We start from the raw sequence: 20,463 nt of genomic DNA on the forward strand, positions 1-20,463 counted from the left end.
GTGATGACTCTAATAAATAAATGTGCCATGAAAATAATCTGTGTAAGACATCACTGTCTTCCTACTCACTAGATATATGGAGCTTGCTTGGCCCAAGACCTCACATGTCTGTCTTTGTGTGACTCTCTCTGTCTCTTAGATGGTGATGGTGTGTTAGATGGAGGTATGGCAGCCGGGAGCTGGTTGTCTGTGACTGACCTACAGCCTTACACCAACTACAGCTTCTGGATCAGAGGGTGTAACACACAGGGTTGTGTTGAGAGCCTGCCACTCAACGTTACTACACCCCCAGCAGGTACACACACCCACAACAAAAATAAAGAGTAAAACTTTTCCTCCCACCACCAGAGCACACATTACAAGCTTGAATTTAACCAGAAATCTAAGTCCGCACACAGCCATTAGATAAACGTCATGATCGGATATATACTGATATGATATATGATAGTTACTCATCACCCTCATAAATATTAAAAATAAGGAACTGCATAAATGTGTAAATGCATGGCATGATTCTCAGATTTATTCAGAAACTGATTAGGTAAGTAGCTGTCAGCCGGACATCCAAGCAAACAGTACATTAGTCCAGTCAGGTGTAGGAAGGTTCACTTTGATCTTTGAGTGCAGGCATGACCCACCAAACATGACATGAAGTATTTCAGATGTTAATTGATAAATGCAATTTATGTATTTATTATTGTAATTGATATGTTTTTAAACTAAGAACCTGGTGTAAATTAATGGGTAACATTTTTTTGCACTGGTTACAATAACAAAGTACAGTGTGGAAAGAGTCAGCATGATCACATTGCCAGGGATATGAGTTTTCTTCCTTAGAGACAAAACTGAGTATGATAGTATAGTTATGGCCTCCTTTGGCTGTAACTGTAGCTTTGCTTCTGAGTCTACACACAAGCATGAACCATAGTAACATTTTTATCTCATTACTGATTTTAATTATTATTCTCATGAACTGGAAAGTCTCATTTTATAGTTTGCTTTGCAAAAGAATTATTCAGTACATACACACGCACAGATCATTGACTTGACTTAATGGTCTGAATACATGTTTCTGATTTACACAGCCTTTGTGTGTGTGTTCGCGTATGTGTGTGTTTGTAACCATGTAGAATAGGGGCTGATTGTGCATACTGATAAATGTCAAAGCTGATCAGAGCAGATAATGTTAACCAAGCAGTAATAACACGCTCACCTATAAACACACATTTTGCCACTTTAGTAAATGTTAACAAAAGTGTTGAATCCATACACACGCACACACACCACACCCACATCTTGGAGAACAACAAAAGACAGACTTCGGAAAGTTCTACTGTTCAAGTTCAAAACAAAGGCATAAGAAAGTATAAATTTTAAATACCAGACGTTTCCTCTCTTTCTATCTCTCTTTCTACCTCTGTGCCTCTGGCATCTCTTTAGACTTCTTTAAGGCAAACTGTCTTGATGCGTCCTTGTTCTATGAAAGAACAGAGAGAAGATAGCCAAGCAAGAGACAGAAGAGCAGAGGAGGAGGAGAGCAGAGAGAGAGAAGTGAACATAAAAGTGCATAGTTTAAAACGATTAGTGACACCTCTGATATTGTACCTGCTAACACAGCATGAGAGAGACACAGGCTCACCAACAGTGTGTGTCTTTGTGATGTATGTGTTTTGTGTGTATGTGTGTGTGTGTGTGTGTCAGAGAGACAGAAACCAGAAACGTGTACACACACACACACATACACACATACAAATACTTTCTCTCTAAAACACATACACACTCAGGGAAAGACCTACTGATCTACAGTAGGGTCTTCCTTATTGAAAAGTAGAAAGTAGGGATGGGCGCTGAAAATATTTTACTGATTAAAAATCAAATGTAGATTTATTTTATTGATGCAATAATTTATCAGGTCCTTTTTAGGCTGATGTGTATCCTTCATATAGACTGGTACAGTCTATGTTATGGTGCATTTCTGTGTTTTCAGTTGTCCAAGCTATCCTTCTATAAAACAGATATATGAGAAATGAATTAGTATCTCTTTAGCATCAGCAACTTACACACTCACACACACACACACACACACACACACACACACACACGTGTCATGTTTTAAAAATGTGTGTGTAAGTACTAAGACAATGAATATGAATATGACTCACAGTGATGATTTATGTTGTTGAACCACCACTAATATTATTCTGAGCCAGTATTCACTGTGTGTTCACTGTGTGTGTGTGTGTGTGTGTGTGTGTAAAAGCCATCTTTAGGATAAGATGTCTCTAGCAATCAGCCTTGTTGTAGTGGAAAGAGACCAGTGTGTTTGATTGAAGGGTCACTTTATACATCGAAGGGCCTACTCTTATTTTACATAGTCAACACCATGGTCACTCTCATTTTCTCTTTGTGTTTGTTGTCCGTATCTCTTTCTTATTCTGTCTTTCCTTGCATGTTCTCTGTTTCTGTTAAGAGCAAAGCTATCATAGTGAATCAAGATGTTTTTTACTGATTTTCCAGCACTAACCGTATGCTATCATGCTCAGCTGGAAAAGAGGGGCACTACAAAGAGAGCAGGGTCATAACGCTACGCATATGTGCGTGTTTCTGTGTGTGCAAGAGAGAGAGATTGTAGTATATCAGATGGCTCCCTGTGGTATTCTTATTACAAGATATATTTTTTGGTATGTCTTTTTGCCTTTTCTGTTCTTTCCTTCTATCCTCTCTCTTCACTCCTACCTCTTATTTCTACATCATCTTTTATATCATCTTTTCTTTCTACACTTCACTTTAAGCAGGGCCACTCTTAGATGGAGGGCAGTCTTCTAGGGTGCAGTTGAACAAGAGCATTAATAATGTCAGTATAAACTGACATATTTTATAATCTTTCATTTATTTCTTTTTTGCTGTCTTTTGTGTCTGAATCACAACAGTGAGGCCACCCTTAGAAACACGAACGCCATCCGCTTTTGTCGCTTTTGTAACCTACTTTTCAGCCACTCTGGAAAAACAGCATCTAGTGACAAATTTTTGTTTTGGACAAATCTTATCTACTTTCCGTGGAAGGGAGTTGCCAGTATTGCCCCACGGACACAGTGTTGCTTCCTTTGTGTCTTATTCAGTTGACCAAACTGTAGTGGACATAGATATGGATGAGCTTCTAGCTCTCTTTCTGAGTGATCATATTACAAGTAAATATAGCCAAAATCACTGCATAGCCACGGTCTTTCACTTATGTATATGCTGATTTTGTCAGACAATATTACATATAAAATCAGGATTTTAGTAGTGCAAAGCAGCAGTTTGGAAATGCCTTGGAAGTGACTGCTGGTTAGGGTTAGGGTTAGAAAATGAACATGTAAAAAATATGAAAATAAAATATTGTATATGTGAGCACAGACATAAGGAGAGAAGCAAACAGATAAAAACTGTATTACACGATGTAATACACTAATTTGCTAATTAGTGTATTACATCATCTACTGTAGCTACTTTGTGGCTTTTCCAACTACGTCAGCAATTTTAGACATTGACCATACACGGTCCAGCCATAATACTAGGTTTTAAGCTAGTCTTGTTGTTTTGCTCTTTTCATCACTTTTATTCTTCCTTCATCACCTGTTCCTTCCTCTTGTCTTCCTCTCACATCTTCTCTTTCTCCCCTCATAGCCCCAGATGGGTTGTCACCTCCGACGGTGGCACATGTAGCTCGTTCGAGTCTGAATGTATCCTGGCATCCTCCTGCTCACTCCAATGCGCCAGGCCCACTCCGCTACACCCTGCAAATGAGGACATCTCCACAGAGGCCAGTGATAAGGTGAGAGAAAGGGGTACTAAATGCATACACACACACAGTAGGTAAACAAGTGGACAAGTTTGGACTCAGTTGTCCACTGCACGTGCAAGTGGTCTGAAATGGAGATGTGATAAGACAAACAGCAATAAGAGAATGACAGACACGCACAACACTCTCAGATACATATCACATATATATTCACCTAAAAATATGAATATACACATATGCATACACATGTACATATAAGGGGGTATATTATACAGCACAGCCGAATATGTCACATCAATATGACAGACCATCAGAAAAACAGAGGGAATGAGCCGGAGAGACGGAGGGGGGTAGAGTCAAAAAGACAAAAAATCAGAGACAGGGCAGAGGATGATAGAGAAAATGTGATAGAATAAAAAGAGAGTGAGGGTGTGCATCTGATATGTATTCATTACATGCTTCCTGACAACAAATTGCAATTTAATCCAAGAAGAGGAGGCTCTCATTCTGTGGTAATAAATAAATGACTAGCTACATGTATTATATATCAGACAGTCATGCCCTCCTCCTCCTCTGCTATGGAAATCTCATTGTTCCCTGATTTATTCATTCATTCATCCCTTCTATCCATCTGATGCTAAATGGTCAACGGTCCCTCATTTATGACAATATTCTTTTACTTTGTCCTAGATTCCTTCGTATGATTATATGATATGGGATCAGGTATAGCATGGGGGTATGATAAGAAACTATGAAAATATTGTACGTAATACACCAAGATAGTCAGTGTTTGGTGATCCTATGAAATGTGTCTCTTGACACTTTTGTAACATTGCACTTAAAAGTAAACTCACTCTCACACTGTAAAATTGATATAGAAAGAACTTGTTAGAATACATAACAGATACAACACTTTTTTTTTTTTTTTCCAATAAGCATCTACTGTCTTATATGAGATGTAATAAGGACAAATCATACGCCATACCCAAAACATTCAGTGCAAATCTGTTCTGTACAGGTAACCTTTTATCACTAAACATTAAATAAATACTTTGTGGTTGTTCCCACACCATTCATCCTGGAATGCTCGCTGCATGTAAGTTCATTCATTAGGCTATGTTGTCAACATGAAATTGAGATCTGGTCCCTTTACTCTTTGTGAAACAAGAACATGAAGTTCAGGAAGTGACACTCTGGGGAGATTGGATAAAGCTGAAATTAAGGAGATGTTAAATATTAGATAGCAATAGTAACATCAATCATGGCCTTTACCGTTGCATTCATAGCAATATATATATATATATATATTCATAGTCATTAGGAAGTACTAAATCAAACAACCCATTTTAACCAGATCCAAATGTGTGTCAGTGTACTGAATGCATTTTTGTGTCTATCTACTCACAGGCTCTTGGAAAACGCAACAGACATCTTTTCCTATCATGTAGAGGGCCTGTTGCCATTCACACAATACCTGTTTAGAGTGGTGGTTTCACACGCACATGGGCAGACCGCTGGACCTTGGGCAACCTTACGCACTGCAGAGGACAGTAAGTACACATAAGAGGCTCATACACACAAGTGCACATGTAAAATATTAACTTACTATGCACAGATAAATGTATTTACACATCAGTTCAAGTGCACACAGGCAATGCAAAAACTGCAAAAGAGAAAAGCAACTGATAAATAACCATGAAAAAAGGACAAATTATTCTGTTGGTGATCATGAGCAAACTTGTTGCACTAGAGAAACACTCAGTACTGCTGTTGGCAGTGGTTGGTGGCAGTGTGTTTTCATATTGGATTGTGCTGTCTGGGTACTTATGTCAGTAGTCCGGCCGAGTTTTGCAAGTGACTGGCTGGCAGGTAGCTGTCAGCAGCTGGTTGCTAGTTGGCCTCTGCCATCAGTTGGCTGTCAGTGCTGATGAGTCAAAGTTAAACTCAAGGAGTCTGACAGCTCTCCTAATTTTAGGTGATGATCTAAACAAGTCTAAAACATTAAGCATATGGTCTTTAGTATGAAAAACAGAGTCCCTGCCCAATTTTCTTTCATTCCCTGAAAGTCTCCCAAGTTTTTATATCAGTACAGATGCATTAATTTCTTGATGTTAGTGGAAGCAGTCAACAAGGAAGAGAGACAGAGACAGAACATAGAAAAGACAAAGAAGGTGGTGAAAACATGGGCACAAGCAAGATCGAGTGAAACACTGACAGAGATTTGCATACTGTAAGGTGTGTGTCTGTGTGTGAGTGACCTAGCCAGTGTCATTGTGGGCTAATTGCTGTAATAGAATCATATTAGCCACTGGAACAGCCTCCTCAGTGCAAAGTTATAAATTAATTAGTACCACGCTATTATCACATACATTATCATTAAGCAGCTGAGATTTGCATACATTGGATACAAGTGCATGTACTCACACATAAATGTGTATGTACACATGTATGTGTACATACACATTCATGTGAACACAAGTGGAGTTACATGCACTGATGCAAGCACACACACACACACACACACATTCAGACACACACAACTGCAAACATTTAGGATGCATATGTATTATGGCCCTCTGCTTTTCTCTTGGCTATGCAAAATTGAATTCCCTCTAGCAAACACACATACAGACACACACACAGACAAACACACACAGGTAGTCATAAAGTCACACCTTTTCACTCTCACTTTAAGTGTACACACAAAAACACAAATATCGTCCACCTTATCTATAATTGTTGAGTACATAGAAAAAAGTGTAAGAAAAGCTCATTTGGTTTGAGTTTAAGTGTGCATGTGTGTCAGTGTGCACGTGTGCATGTGCTAGTATGTGTGTGTGGACTGTAATAGATGTGGTCATTTGATCACACTGTGTGCCATCGTTCAAACTCCGTCCCTCTCTTTCCCCTCTCTCTGCCTCCCTCAGACTCCCGCATACACACACATGCACACACACATACAGAGAACATGTGTCATACGCACACACCTCCTTGTCCTCCTTATCAATCACACACCTCCTCATGCTCACAAGCAATAACACACAGTCATGAAGTTTCATGCTGACAAACTCATCCCCCAAAGCACAGGCTGACAATGTGACAGTTTAAGTATAGGTGTAAGGAAAACGAATGTGTACAAGCTCCTTTTTTTCTTTTTTATACCACCTACTTCCGCCTCTGTTTAACAGGAGCTGAACTGACCAGGTTGAAGTTGAAAAAGTCTACAAAAAAAGACACAGCAACATAGCAGTCACTATTAATCAAAACTGCATTGTCTAAAAGTACTTAATTTTTTATTTATTTATTTATTTTTTTACAAAGCATTTGCTTTATCATTAAAACACAACAACACAGGGCACTGTGCTGCTTAACCTACACCCAGTTGATACAAAGGTCATCCAGCCATAGAAAATATTATTTATAAGTCAGTCTTTTGTGGTCATTCATTCATATTCAGAGCTTCATAATAATGATTTCAAATAATTACTACTGATTAATTCACAGTTGAAATTTAACACACATTCATGGATGTTCACAATTGTTTAAATGTGAAAATGTCCAATTATGTTAAAGCATACATTGAAAGTTATTTTACCATAATAATAGAATACATGATAGCTATGGAAGTTTGTACTAAGAAGGGATTTAAACCTGTGATGAGAGAAAGCCAAATGTAGACAGATTGGATTTTCCTAATATTGATGTGTAATTTGTCGTCATAAACCCATCCTCTCGTCATCTTGGCAGTGACAAAAAATGACAACCTAAGCGCCCTAAGCAGCTGGTCCCCGGATCGACTCCCGGTCTGGCCGGATCCTTACTGCGTGTCATTCCCACACTCTCTCTCCCTGTTTCCTGTCTCCTCTCCACTGTCCTGTCCAATAAAGGCGGAAAGAAAAAAAAAAAGACAACCATAGCAAGCATGTTTACATTTCATTCAGTACGATGTCATGTAGAGTAGGGCCAGTAGTTATGCAGTTGTTGTTGTCTTAGCCTAGAGGCAGTCATACAAAATGGATTCACTCTGATGAACTTAAGTACATAAGATCTTAACCTTGTGTATGTATACACTGTAGATCTCAATATACATACTCATTTTTTATAGTGTTGTGGTCCTTTGGGTTTGAGATCCCCATAACTTCTGTATCTGTCTGTATGTGTATGTGTGAGCTGTATCCTTGTTTCCTCTTCATTACAGAACTGTATATACTGTACTGAATGTTGACATGGACCTTCATTAACAATATACATTCAAGTTTATATTCTCTTTTATTACTTCAGCCCCCTCTCTGTTTCTTTGACTGTTTTTGTATATTTCCCTCTTTCTTTCGTCTTTCTCCCTCTGTCATACCTCTTCCTTTCTTCTCTTTCTCACACTCCTTGTCTTTCTTTCTGTCTTTTTGCATTTGAACACAGAATGTGTTTCACCTCTTCCATTTGACAGACTAGCCTCTTGAGTATTTAAAGAGAAAGGGGAAAAAAAGAGAAAAGAAGAAGAGAAATGGGTAGAAAAAGTGAGAAAAATGGAGAGAGCAAAAAGGTAAAATGAGGAATTGAGGGAAAAAAGAGGAAGAGAAGAAAAAAGAGGGCTAATGACAGAATAGAGAGAGAGAGAGAGACCCACGCTTCCTCCTTTCCTTTTTATCATTCCATTAAAGTTTTATATCCATCTTTTTAATGTAATTTGGTCCCTATGAATTCCTGCCGCTGCAGAACAGACAGACGGCTCCTGTGAACATAAACTCTAGCCGTGTTGGACAGCTCCCTTTCCTCTGTCTACTCCCATGTTCACACCAGCTAAGTGATCTAAGAGAGAGATAGAGAGAGAGTGTGTGTGTCTGTTCTGTGAGAAAAGTGCATGTATGTGTGTTATAGTTACAGAAAGTACGAATAAAGCGCTGTTTTCATAAAATGATCTTAGCGAAGCAGTCCTAGAAAGTAAGTGTGTGTGTGTGTGTGTGTGTGCGTGCGTGCGTGCGTGCGTGCGTGTGTGTGTGCGTGTGCGTGCGTGTGTGTGTGTGAAAGAGAGAGGAAAGTGAGAGGGAGAGTTAGCATTAAAAAAATCACTGTTATACCAAATTGAAATTAAAGCAGAATGAGAGAGAGGAAGTGTAAAGGAGGAAAATGGGACAGAGATGAGGTTAGAGGTAATGACAGCACACAAAGAATTCATGTTATTTAATGAATGAGTGACTGCATTAATAAAATAATACTCTACCTTATTTCCCAGTAGTCTGTTCACTTCGCTCTCCCAAGGAAATGTTGAAATAATGTGAGCATAATCCCTCTGTTATTTTGCATATAAAGAGATAACTCAAATATATTATGTATACTATTATGTACTCATTACCTGAACATGTATTTACATGTTGCTTTTTTCTGTTAACTATACAGTGAGAACCAATAGGAAAATATGCGGTACCCTAAATAAATAATCCTCAGCAGTCACATGCTTAAGTATGGCTTTTGTTATTTTTTATAATTTCTTTAGTATGGTTCCTTACTAAACTCAATCGTTTCCCGTTGATGTGGATAATTTGACTTGCCAACATATTTCCACATTATATTTTAAAAGCCATACAATGTTTTGCAGCTTTTCATTTGCTCTCTGTAATGCATCAGAAGGTTACATGGAATTAGATAAATCACTCCAAGTAGTCAGTGTCTGAAAAGGATATTGAAAATTTTGAATGATTGACATTTCAAAGGTATTGTGATGGTTGTAGTTACTTAAAGGCTAATGCACATCTCACATACTCATGATGTTATGGATACAAATCAAGTTCATGACCTTGGTCATACATCATCCTCTTTCTCACTGCCTCTTCAGTGTCTTCTAAAGCAGCAATGACATTAAGTAATCTGTAGAAAAAGTAAAGATATGAAATGCAAAGTAAATTCTCACCGTATTGCTTGTCACGTTTTGACAGTGTCGTAAGCATCTTGATAACAGTAAAGCTCAGCGTTTGTCCTCATTATGACTCCTAGGAGCCTCGAATCACCTTCAAAAGCCTAGTCACACACACACACACACACACACACACACACACACACACACACACACACATATGCATGCATGCATAGGACCCAGTGTGAGGCTAAAAATAATACCCTTCCTCTTCTCTTCACATGGATACACACATATGTACACACTTAAATATACATGTATGGGCCCTGACCTACCCACACATACACAAAAGTATGCACAATAAGCTATAACATGTATACATCCACAAGTACACATGCATACACACACAGGCACAAACACTCACACACACTCCTCCCTCCCCCTCTCCTAGCCCTTGTCAGTTGATTGTGTTATTACTATGCTAACCAAATCCTTATAAATGTGATTTAAAGCTTGGCGGCCCTGCACTCCTGTTTTAGCCTTCTGCTACTGTGTTTTACTGGCGAGAGGAGGAGTGAAGGGTGGGAGGTGTGTATGGAGGGATGAAGGGAGAGGGGGAGGAAAGAGGGAAAGGCATGGGGAATGAGGAGGTGAGAGAGGCAGGGGAGACAAGGGAAAACGTAAAAGGGAGTGGGAGACAAGGGAAAAGATGAGTACTTGGGAGAGGGAGGAGGAGAGATGGAAAAATGGAAGAGGTGAGCAGGAGGGAGAGGAAGAGGGGAAAGATAGATAAGGAGTCAGGAAACCGGAGAGAGAGTGGTTGCTACGCATTCCCTCAACACTCGTTCCCTCCTATCCAGAGAGCAGTAAAGCGTCAGTAAAATAAAAAAAAAGGAAAAAAGCATCACCTGCATCTTAAATGAAAATTTCAATTGAAAAACTTAACAGCCCTTCAAATTGCAGAATTTTACACGCGCCAGTAAAGCCTAAATAACACTCAACACTTAGAGGGAGAGGGAGGGGTGGGGGAAGGGTGGAAAGAGGGAATGAGGGAGGAATGGGGGGGTAACAACGGGGTTATTTTGGTTGGTTGATGTGGGCTGGATCAAGGTGACTGGATTGTTTTTTGCACTGAAATTATTTGCAGTTTAGGACTTTCTATATGTCTGCCTCTGTGTGCATCTTTCACCTGTGTCGATTGCTGAAATACACAGACATCGTGATCAGACAGGACAAAGAAAGGAAGGCAAGCAAGACTATTGTCAAATAGACCGAAAGATGCAGAATGTCTAATTAGCCAAACAGGTAGAGAGACACACCAAGCCTCCGCAAAGATGAATGAGCAGAGGAGGCAGCGAGGCACGGAGAGAGGCCGGCAGACATGCACAGAGACAGACAGGGAGACGGGCTCCTTGGTTATTCGTGGGGTTCAGTGGACCTTTGGTGGTAATTGAATCAGTGTGAGTGCTGAGTAGAGCGAGCATAAAAACATGTTAACCCAAAAGGTCAACTCTCTGCATTGTTTATTTAGCAGGGAGCCAGGAGAGAGAGAGAGGGAGCAAAAGAGAGAGAGACTGTGACACAAAGCACAAATAAGAGAGTGATAAAAAATGAGAGAGATGTGGTGGGGAGAGGGAGAGATGGGGTCAGAGAAAGGAAAAGAGAAGAAGAGACAGGTTGTTGGTGGAACAATTTGTGATCATAAAATCAGCCAAGCTTTGCATCAACATTTTACATTGTTGTTTATTTGTGTGGAGTTTGGAAAAATGTCTGTGTGTTTGTGTGTGTAACTGGCTGCCATTTTGATTTATCTTTGTGTCTTCACCGGTGATGTGTATTTCTGTATGTGAATGTACCATCATATTGTAACAAGCTTGGTTTTTGATGAGGCAAGGAAGCAATAGAAATAAGAATTTGAACTGAGGTTGGTCTTTGCTCAAACTCAGCACACCTACATTTATACTTCTTTTAATCGCCTACTTCTGTCTGAGATCCCATTGGTGATTAATCATCCAACTCATATCAGTCATTGTGCAACATGCTCTAAACTAAGAATAATAGCAATGTGCTTGACACACAGGTCTAAAATTCACCAACACTAAGATTCTTTTTTAAAGGGTTTACCTGCTTTCAGTTGTTTCCTTCTACCAAAATCCAGCATAGATTAGTAGTAGTAGTAGTCAGTTCAGATTTCTTTCAAGAGATACTAAATAAAAATGGTGCTTGGTGTGCATTAAAGGTACCAGCAAACTCAGGATATTTAAAACCTGGAAGGGCATCACAGAATCCAAATAAAGTATGAAGCAAACATTTGAATTGTTGTAAGCATTACACTAAAAGACATTTCAAACTTTTAGCAGATCTGGGCCAAACACTGAATGTTAGTTGCCCTTTCTGTGAAGTGAGGCCTATGACTTAGTAGTAAGTCTGAAAAATATGCTTATCCTCTACTACAACTGTTGTCTCATGTGTATGCACACTGACATACACATATACATGCTTGCACACTTTATCTCTCATACAGTCATGCACGCATACTCTCATCTTCTTTCAATCTCTCTCTCTTTCCGTCTCTCCCTTGTGCGCATACACACACACGCACACACACACACCGCCATCTGGGAAAGCCGTTAGCGGTTAGCGGTAGCACTTAGCGACGCAGCACGCTCCCTCAGTCCGCTCAGTCACCTTGATCTGCTTGCCCTTCACACAGCACCATTACTGCTATACTGCATCACTGTGGGTGTGGGCATGTGAGTGTGCGTTAGAAGAAGTGTGTATATGGACATGCATCTGTGTGTGTCCATTATAGAGCAGTACAGTGGGATGTAAATGCTGTGGAGGTGGAGGGGTGGGGGGCATTACCTTCAAATGAGTTACCGTGCAGTGAAATATGCCTCTGACTTGTCTTGTGTTGGGTCCTATCTGTGCACGAACATGTGCAAGTCATGTGATGTGTGTTGCTGCGCCTGTGGTTTCATGATGTGCATTCCTATCTGTCTGTACTTTTAAAAATAGTTAGGATAATATTTGCATTCTGGACATAAAAAATAAAGGCACTCCCAGGTAAAAATCTTCCAGCTCCCTGAGTCCACAGCTCCAGTTCTGCACAAAATGTTGTAAGGAGCCACCACAGATACTTTTGCTAATAGTTTGGTTTCCTGACGTACCTGCTGTTAGGTAAAGGTTTTAAGTTTTCACATAAACCCACAAGTATGTAATTTAGAAAAAAATCACATATATCCTGGTCCAATTTGTTTTATCCCCATTTGTGATTACTAAAATTTGGGGTCATATGAGTGTGTGTGCATGCATGTGTATGTATTTGTGTACATTCACAGTACCCAGTGTGATACTAGGCTGCAGAGTCCCCAGAAGCCCAGTCTAAACTACACATCACCTCCTGAATTCCTTGCTGAAAGAGGCACAGACTCACATTCAAACAGTCACAAGTACTGCATAAATCCATAAATACAATCTTGGATTGCTCTGGAAGAAATTGAGAAAGAAACAGAGTTTCCATGTTAATCCCTTGGATAGGGCTGGCAAAATCACTCTTTGTCCTTCTGATGTCATTCTTGATGTTACTTGTCAAATAATTCTTTAGAACAAATCCCCTCTCCTCACTTTTTTCCTTATTCTTTTATATGCACGCACACATACACACACACACACACACACACACAAAGAGTATGTTTATCTCTTGGGGTTTTTTTCTTCTCCTCCCCCTATCGCTTCACCATTTCCCTTTTTTTTCAGGTCCAGGACCAGTGGATAGCCCGACTATATCAGGGCTTCATCCACGAAGTGTGACCGTTACCTGGGATCCTCCCTCAGAACCAAATGGTGTTATCACCAACTATACCCTCTATCTGTGGCCCAGCTCTGTGTCTCATTTAGATTTCAAACCCAGCTCAGTCTCCAGCACGACCCTCAGCTCCAGTTTTGGTCCTACCCTAAGCCTGTTGCCCAGCACTGAGGGTACATATCTCAGCGCAGGTCCTACCTTCAGGCCAACATCCAGACTCATCTCCCCTGGCTCAAGCCACATCTCTATGTCTACTTCCATTACAGGCACTAATGGCAGTTCAAGCACAATCCATGGCACTAGGCCTATTATCGCAGAAGACAACCATATCGAGTCCACGCGTGTAAGCAGCACAAGCCAAGGCCCTACTTCCATTTCAGCCCACTCCACTGACTCTAGTACCACCAGTGTAAACCCAAGCCCCAACCTTTTGCTGTATAACCAAGAGAACAATGCAACCAGCTCTAATGCTGAGCATTTTACAAAACAAGACCCTTTCCACAGCCCCATATCCAGCTCCCTTAGTGCAGCATCAGATATAGGTTCATCCCCTCTGTCAGTCACTGTTCTAGGGAATTCCACTAGCTACACTTTCCTCGATCTACTGCCATACCAGACCTACAGCCTCCAGGTAATATATATATATATATATATGTATATTATCATAGTAGTAGATTACAGTTTTATGATGGCATTATGATAGAGTCTTGTATTGTATAATCCAAAAAAAAATTACATAATATTATACAATTAAAAATAAAACATGGAAAACTGTCAGATTATTCTCTGGCGACAAATGTAAAAACATTAAGTAGATGTTTTTCTTGGCATCTGAATAATCGATTTAGTTTACCGTCAACTGCTGTCCTGATCATGAATAATCATTGTGGCAGTTGAAGTTGCCAGAATTTGAACTTGTAGACAGAAAACTGCTAGCATTACAATGTTAACATTAATTGTTCCCCAATATTTAGGTGGAAGCATGCACTAGTGTGGGCTGCTCACTCTCTGGGATGTCTCAGCATTTTCGTACCCTCCCAGCTCCCCCAGAAGGGGTTCCCGCACCTCACCTTTACTCTGACACACCCACCTCTGTTCTCCTGTCCTGGGGTGCACCAGACTGGAGCAATGGACCATTGGATCGGTGAGAGATGATCATAGACAATTCAATCCCTCCCTGACTCTCATATTTGTATATAATTATCTTTTTATTTTTGACTGTATCTGGTGCTGTGTTTAGGTGGCTGATTGAACGTAGAGTTGCTGGGACCAAACAAATCTCCACAGTTGGCCATCTACCGCCAAACTCTCCACCCCTTTCCTTCCTGGACTCTTCATCAGCTCTCAGCCCTTGGACTACCTACGAGTATAGACTTGTGCTCCATAATCAGGCTGGCAACACCACAGGTAAGGCAGTAATAAATGTATTTGACCAAGATATGTGTGATGGAATTCACTGCTTTGTGGCAAACTTAAAGATGAATGCTTCCACCCTTTCTTGTTTCACAGTTTAACCACAAATTGTTACATACTTGCAGGACCCTGGGTCAGCATCACCACCAGACCTTCTCGGCCAGCTGGTCTCAGTCCACCGAGGGTGAAGGTTTTAGGGTCAGAGTCCATTCAAGTAAGCAGATTTTTTGTTTTGTTGTTTTTGAGATTTACCAAAAACCCATTGGCTTGGCCTGGCTAATATAATCCAAGCCAGCCATGCTGCTTTTGACAGTGAATTACAATATCTCCTATTACATTTAAATGATAGGAGGTTTCAGAATCTCAGAATCAGCTTTCAGACTTTATAAAGTGTGTAAGTTTTTTTAAACAGACAAAATACACAAAAAATACAATGCAACTTCAATGAGAATCTCTTCAGTCATTCTGAGTTTGACAGAAGTGTAGAGTAGAAAAGACAAAGCAATGTCACACTTATTCTTCTGTTTTTCCCTTTTGGGATTTAATGAGAAAGAAAAACATTCAACTCAAGGTCCCCTTCAGAAAATGGGTGGGGCTGTGACCCTGTCTGAGGCAGCTTCCTTCCTGTCGGCCATTTTGAAGGAGGGGCCAGAGTTAAGTTCCAGGACTGACTAATCCCACATCAAGGCCTATCAGTGAAAGCCCCTGAAACAATATTGTATGCATGCACACACAGAGACACACACACACGCACACACATACACACACACACACACACACACACACACACACACACACACACACACACGCGCGCGCGCGCACTCACAGCCCTGCACTAATGCTAACTGCAGAAAAATGCTAATGCCTGTCATCATTTCAGAACCGCCCCTGTCATCTCTGCAGCAGCACAGCTTTAGGGTTCACAGGTCAGAGAAAGAAAGTGTTCCTTCCTGGTTCTTGCTAATTGGACAGACAGGCAGGCCGCTTCCTGGTTACCAATTGACCTTGACAACACAGAGAGGATTTTGAGTATCTCCTTTCACTCTCTAAATGGTGTCATTTTCTTTTTTCTTATTTGTTGTACACCACTTCATCCTCTTGGAGGTATTCACACACTCTCTCTTACTGTCAACCTGTTTATATTTTCTTTTAGATCTGCTTGTTTTGTTCTCTTTTAAGTAGTGGCACAGTATTTCTGTTATTCACAGACAGTGTTCATTTGGTTCGTCAAACTGGAATAGTATGTGATGCTGTGAGAGATGAAGATCGACACATTGATTGTTGTAATGCAGGTTTGTCGTGGACTGTGATAGTAAAAAGAGAGTTACCATATGCAGTAAAGCAAGATGAGATCACAGATACAAAACAGATTTTTTTGGCATATACACACAAATTTTGCTACAGACACTGTGCCAGTGCTCAGGGGTTGTGTACAAAAACTTTCAAAGAAAGACAGTGGCTGAGACTGCATTAACAGGTGTGAATTATTCATCTGGCCAAATGCTTTCTGCTCATAGTTTTATCATCCGTGTGTATTCTGCTTCAGTCTTACCTGCTTCTTTCTTTGTGTCTGATTCACAGCTAGAAGTGATTAGATTCTCATTCTGATACAAGTTATTTCTGTCAAGATAGTAATGGATTTGCTGGTAGTTAGTTAGTCGTGTTGTAGGCATATCAGTCAACTTTGCAAATTGTCAGGTTCTCATCTACATTTTAAAGCAGAAATCAAAAAACAAACCAACAAACAAAAAAACTGATTGGGACTTTATCCCAAACCCTACGAGTTTGAGTCCAAGATGACAATAGAAATTTACATAAATTTTGTGAGCAATTGTGTTGATGCATAGGAGCGAATTGTAGAGTAGTATTGTCAGCTCTAGTGGTTGGCACACTCACAGTGGCTTGGAATTTTCTCTCAATATAATAGCATAGATGCACAAAAACACACATAAACCACGTCCTTACACACACACACCAATTCTCTTTCACTCCCAACTTTATCATCTGTCCCTCCCTCTCACTCATATACACATAAACACATATACAAACACGCACACACACATACTGTACTGGCCTTAGCCCCAGTGTCAGCCCAGGGTCTCTGCTGTCTTCACCATCTCCAGATTACATCAGGCTATTCAATCTGTAAATGACTTCCACCACAAAGCACACCCAACACGCACTTTGGGAAATGAGCTGCCTAACTCAACATGACCCTGCCCATATGTGGTTGTGTGTGTGGGGACGGGAATGTGCGTGTGTTTGTGTGTGTGTGTGTGTGTGTGTGTGTGTGTGTGTGTGTCCTGTATCACCTCACAGTGTCACTTATTAAGTGAATATCAAGGTTGCATGAGAAATAATTATTCTTGACGTTCATTCATAATACTCTCATCAACACTAACCACTTAATCACCTAAACTCTTAGGTCTCAGCAAGCTATTAACTGATCAGTTAATGTACATGACAGTTTGTATCCCTAAGTGCGTTAGAGCACACACACACAAACACAGGTGTGTGTGTGTGCACACATGCAGTTTTTAAATTTACGTACATTAGGTCTAGGTGTGTGTTTGTATCTGGACATATAAACAAAACATTTATTTTATTAATATCTGTAATTCAAACATACAGAGGTGTATGTGTGTTTGTGTGTGTGTGTATTTGTGTGTTTGTAAGTATGCGTGCGTGTATGTGTGTGTGTTACTATCTGTGTGTGTGCCATTTACCTTCATCCTCACTCTGAAATGCTGACAGACTGAACCGTTTCCAAATCAGATGCAGTGCTCAACGACAGCAAGCTTTTGTTTTTGCATGCAGCAATTCCATTACCAGCTGCTTTCATTATTTTAGCATGGTGTTTGTGCTCGTGCGCGTGTTTCTGTGTGTGTGTGTGTGTTGGGGTATATGTTTGTGTGTACCCTGTTTTAAATGTGATGAAAGGAATCTTCTGCTCAAGTCAAAGTCAGGTTATCTTTCCCCACAAGAGAACTGAACACACACACAAGCACACAGTAACCACTACACATTCACATACTCAGGTGACACATAGATACTACCAACATGATAGGACTGTTTGCACCTGACCACACATGCATTTGCACTCTGATGTAGATATGTGTTTGCATGTGCACACACACAAGCACTATGCCATCACTTCCTGTAGTTCATCCATCTAAAAGCTTTCTGCTGTCGTCAGCGTGCCAATAACATTTAAAATGCCCAGCCAACCAATGAGATGACTTTTCATGGATGATGATAGGACAGTTAAGGAATAAGTGAACTAGTTTTTTTCTGTACTACTCTGATGTAGCTAATCAATGTATTTCAAATGAACAACCCAGAACTTAAATCTAACACACATATGTTTCAGGTCACATGGTCTCCTCCTCTTATTCCTAATGGAGAAATTCATGGCTATGAGATCCGCCTCCCAGAACCCAGAATCTTCCATGACAGCGGCAATGCGTCTGAGCTCAATGTCACAGTAACAGACCTCATTCCATACACAGACTACAGTGTTACTGTGTTGGCGTGTTCCGAGGGCGGTGGACATGTTGGAGGATGCACAGAAAGCTTGTCTACTCCAGCTACCACGTTACCTGCAAGCCCTCAAGGCCTTGCACCACTGTCAGTAGTGGCAGTCAGTGAGTCTTTTCTGGCCATATCCTGGCAGCCACCAAGCAGGCCCAATGGACCTAACATCAGGTAACATTGATATTTCACAAAAACTATACCAAGATGTTGTGTTGTTTTGTTTTTTTGCCCTTACTGAGGACAGCACAGTTAGGTTGTATGAGTCTTAAGATCATACACTCTAACTGCTCATTTAGTTGAAGGTATTGGTATCAGTTTGCAAAAATGCACTATCACAGACAGTAACTACATTACAATTACTTGCCTAGTGAAAATAGTTTTACTGTGTTACTGCATTAACTTTTAAACCTATGTCAATAAGCTCATTGGCCCATCTGCTGTCTGTATATATAAGGAAATTATGTCCAAAATGGCAGATGAGGGGGGACAATAAGTTGTATATTTGCTAAGTGGACATACTTTTATTATTCAGAATTTACGCCATGTAAAAGCACAAATATCACCACAAAATCTATGTATTATGCAGGTTAGAATTACCTGTCTACAGCAGCAATCTCAACACGATTCAGTCAGCATTCCCACGATGGATCAGCTGCTTTCAAAATGCACAGAACCAAACGTAGGAATTTAACTGAGAAAAAGTAAAAAGATTATAAGTTTATAAAAGCTCAGTACAAGGAAAATCCAATACTAATTATGAATATCTAATATATGTGGACCCCAGTCTGTGTAACCATCGTAATTTTACATAATCTGAGTCAACCTTGTGTTATATTCATTGGCTGTAGCCTAGATTTAGAAACCAGACAACCCAGACTGAAATCTAAAGCATGTTGTTATTGAGAGACACATTCTGGAGAGGTTCAATTGAAGATTGAGATGTTCCACTGAAAAACTTGCAGAAACGAGTAGATAGGAACACGTTAACAAGCTGCTAACATGAGTGCCCTGGTAATGAGCTAAGTGTTGTGCATTTTTTAATCAGTGTTTTCTCAGTCCTAATGCACATTCTGGTCTGTTTTGTTCTGTCCTGTTTTACTCTGTCTGCGATTAGGCCTAAAATAAAGGTCCATTTTCCTGGCAGACGATTAAAATGCATGAGCCCGTCTCTCTGTTCTGCTCTGCTCAGCTCTGTGTGTTTGTCTAAGTGGGTTGGTTAAAAGGCGGCATTAAGCCCTTCTCTTCTGATTACAGCAAAAATTAGCATCACTGTGGGGAGAGGAAAACACAAACCCTGCAGAAAAAAAACAACAGAGGGAGGGGCGTAGGGAGGGAGGGATGAGATACAGTGAACGCAAAAGAATAGAGATGATGAAAAACAGCAGAAGAGGAGGAAATGAGTGATAAGGAGAAGAGTCAGTTGAAAATTGTGTGTATAAGTGTGTGTGTGTGTGTGTGTGTGTGCACGTGCACTTCCATGTGGCACAGTGTGTGTCTGTGTGCTTAAATTGGTGCATTCATGTACATGTGTTGTGTGCTAATGCATTCCTAAACACCCAACCATGTGTGTGTGTGCTTTCTTTTATTCAAAATTCCCCTTCAGATACAAGTTGCTCAGACGTAAAACCCACCAGCCCCTGGCCATCGCCACAGTCCCAACAGTAACAACCACGTCCCCTCCCCCCTCTGAAGATCTCCATCGCTGGCTCCATGTTTACTCCGGCACCAAATTGTTCTACCAAGATAAAGGCCTAAGCAGGTGAGATTACTGAAATGAGCTCTAGAGCAAACGCCGGCGCTGCAGCAAACCGTGTGTGCAGAGCTGATCGGCGAGCTGCCGCTGATGCCGATCTTTTAATACCGCTCAAAGATACATTAAGCAAATATCCCAAAGAATTAAATTGTTTTTCACACAGCGTCCCCTAATCTCAGTTTGGCACTTGGTGGAAGCTGATTTTTTTTTTTTTCCTCTATGCTTGCTAAACGGCTCTGGGTGTGCTCTTTTCGGGTTTGTGTCTCTACTGTGCTTTATTCAAGTAGTAAACTGACAAACATTTGAACATGTCAGCACTTTTTAGT

General features: G+C 40.4%; 1 protein-coding gene across 1 annotated transcript in view; it reads left to right on the plus strand.

Annotated features, from left to right (window-relative positions):
- Window positions 1-20,463, plus strand: part of ush2a (Usher syndrome 2A (autosomal recessive, mild)) — a 188,297-nt gene that overhangs the window by 94,110 nt on the left and 73,724 nt on the right. Inside the window, exons 47-55 of the mRNA XM_018666882.2 lie at window positions 140-295; window positions 3,667-3,814; window positions 5,189-5,331; window positions 13,389-14,068; window positions 14,412-14,581; window positions 14,678-14,844; window positions 14,976-15,064; window positions 18,221-18,555; window positions 19,988-20,143. Of these exons, the coding sequence (XP_018522398.1) occupies window positions 140-295; window positions 3,667-3,814; window positions 5,189-5,331; window positions 13,389-14,068; window positions 14,412-14,581; window positions 14,678-14,844; window positions 14,976-15,064; window positions 18,221-18,555; window positions 19,988-20,143 (2,044 nt within the window). The remainder of the gene's footprint in view (window positions 1-139; window positions 296-3,666; window positions 3,815-5,188; window positions 5,332-13,388; window positions 14,069-14,411; window positions 14,582-14,677; window positions 14,845-14,975; window positions 15,065-18,220; window positions 18,556-19,987; window positions 20,144-20,463) is intronic.

This window comes from Lates calcarifer, linkage group LG2, assembly GCF_001640805.2.
Source record: "Lates calcarifer isolate ASB-BC8 linkage group LG2, TLL_Latcal_v3, whole genome shotgun sequence".
NCBI lineage: Eukaryota > Metazoa > Chordata > Actinopteri > Centropomidae > Lates > Lates calcarifer.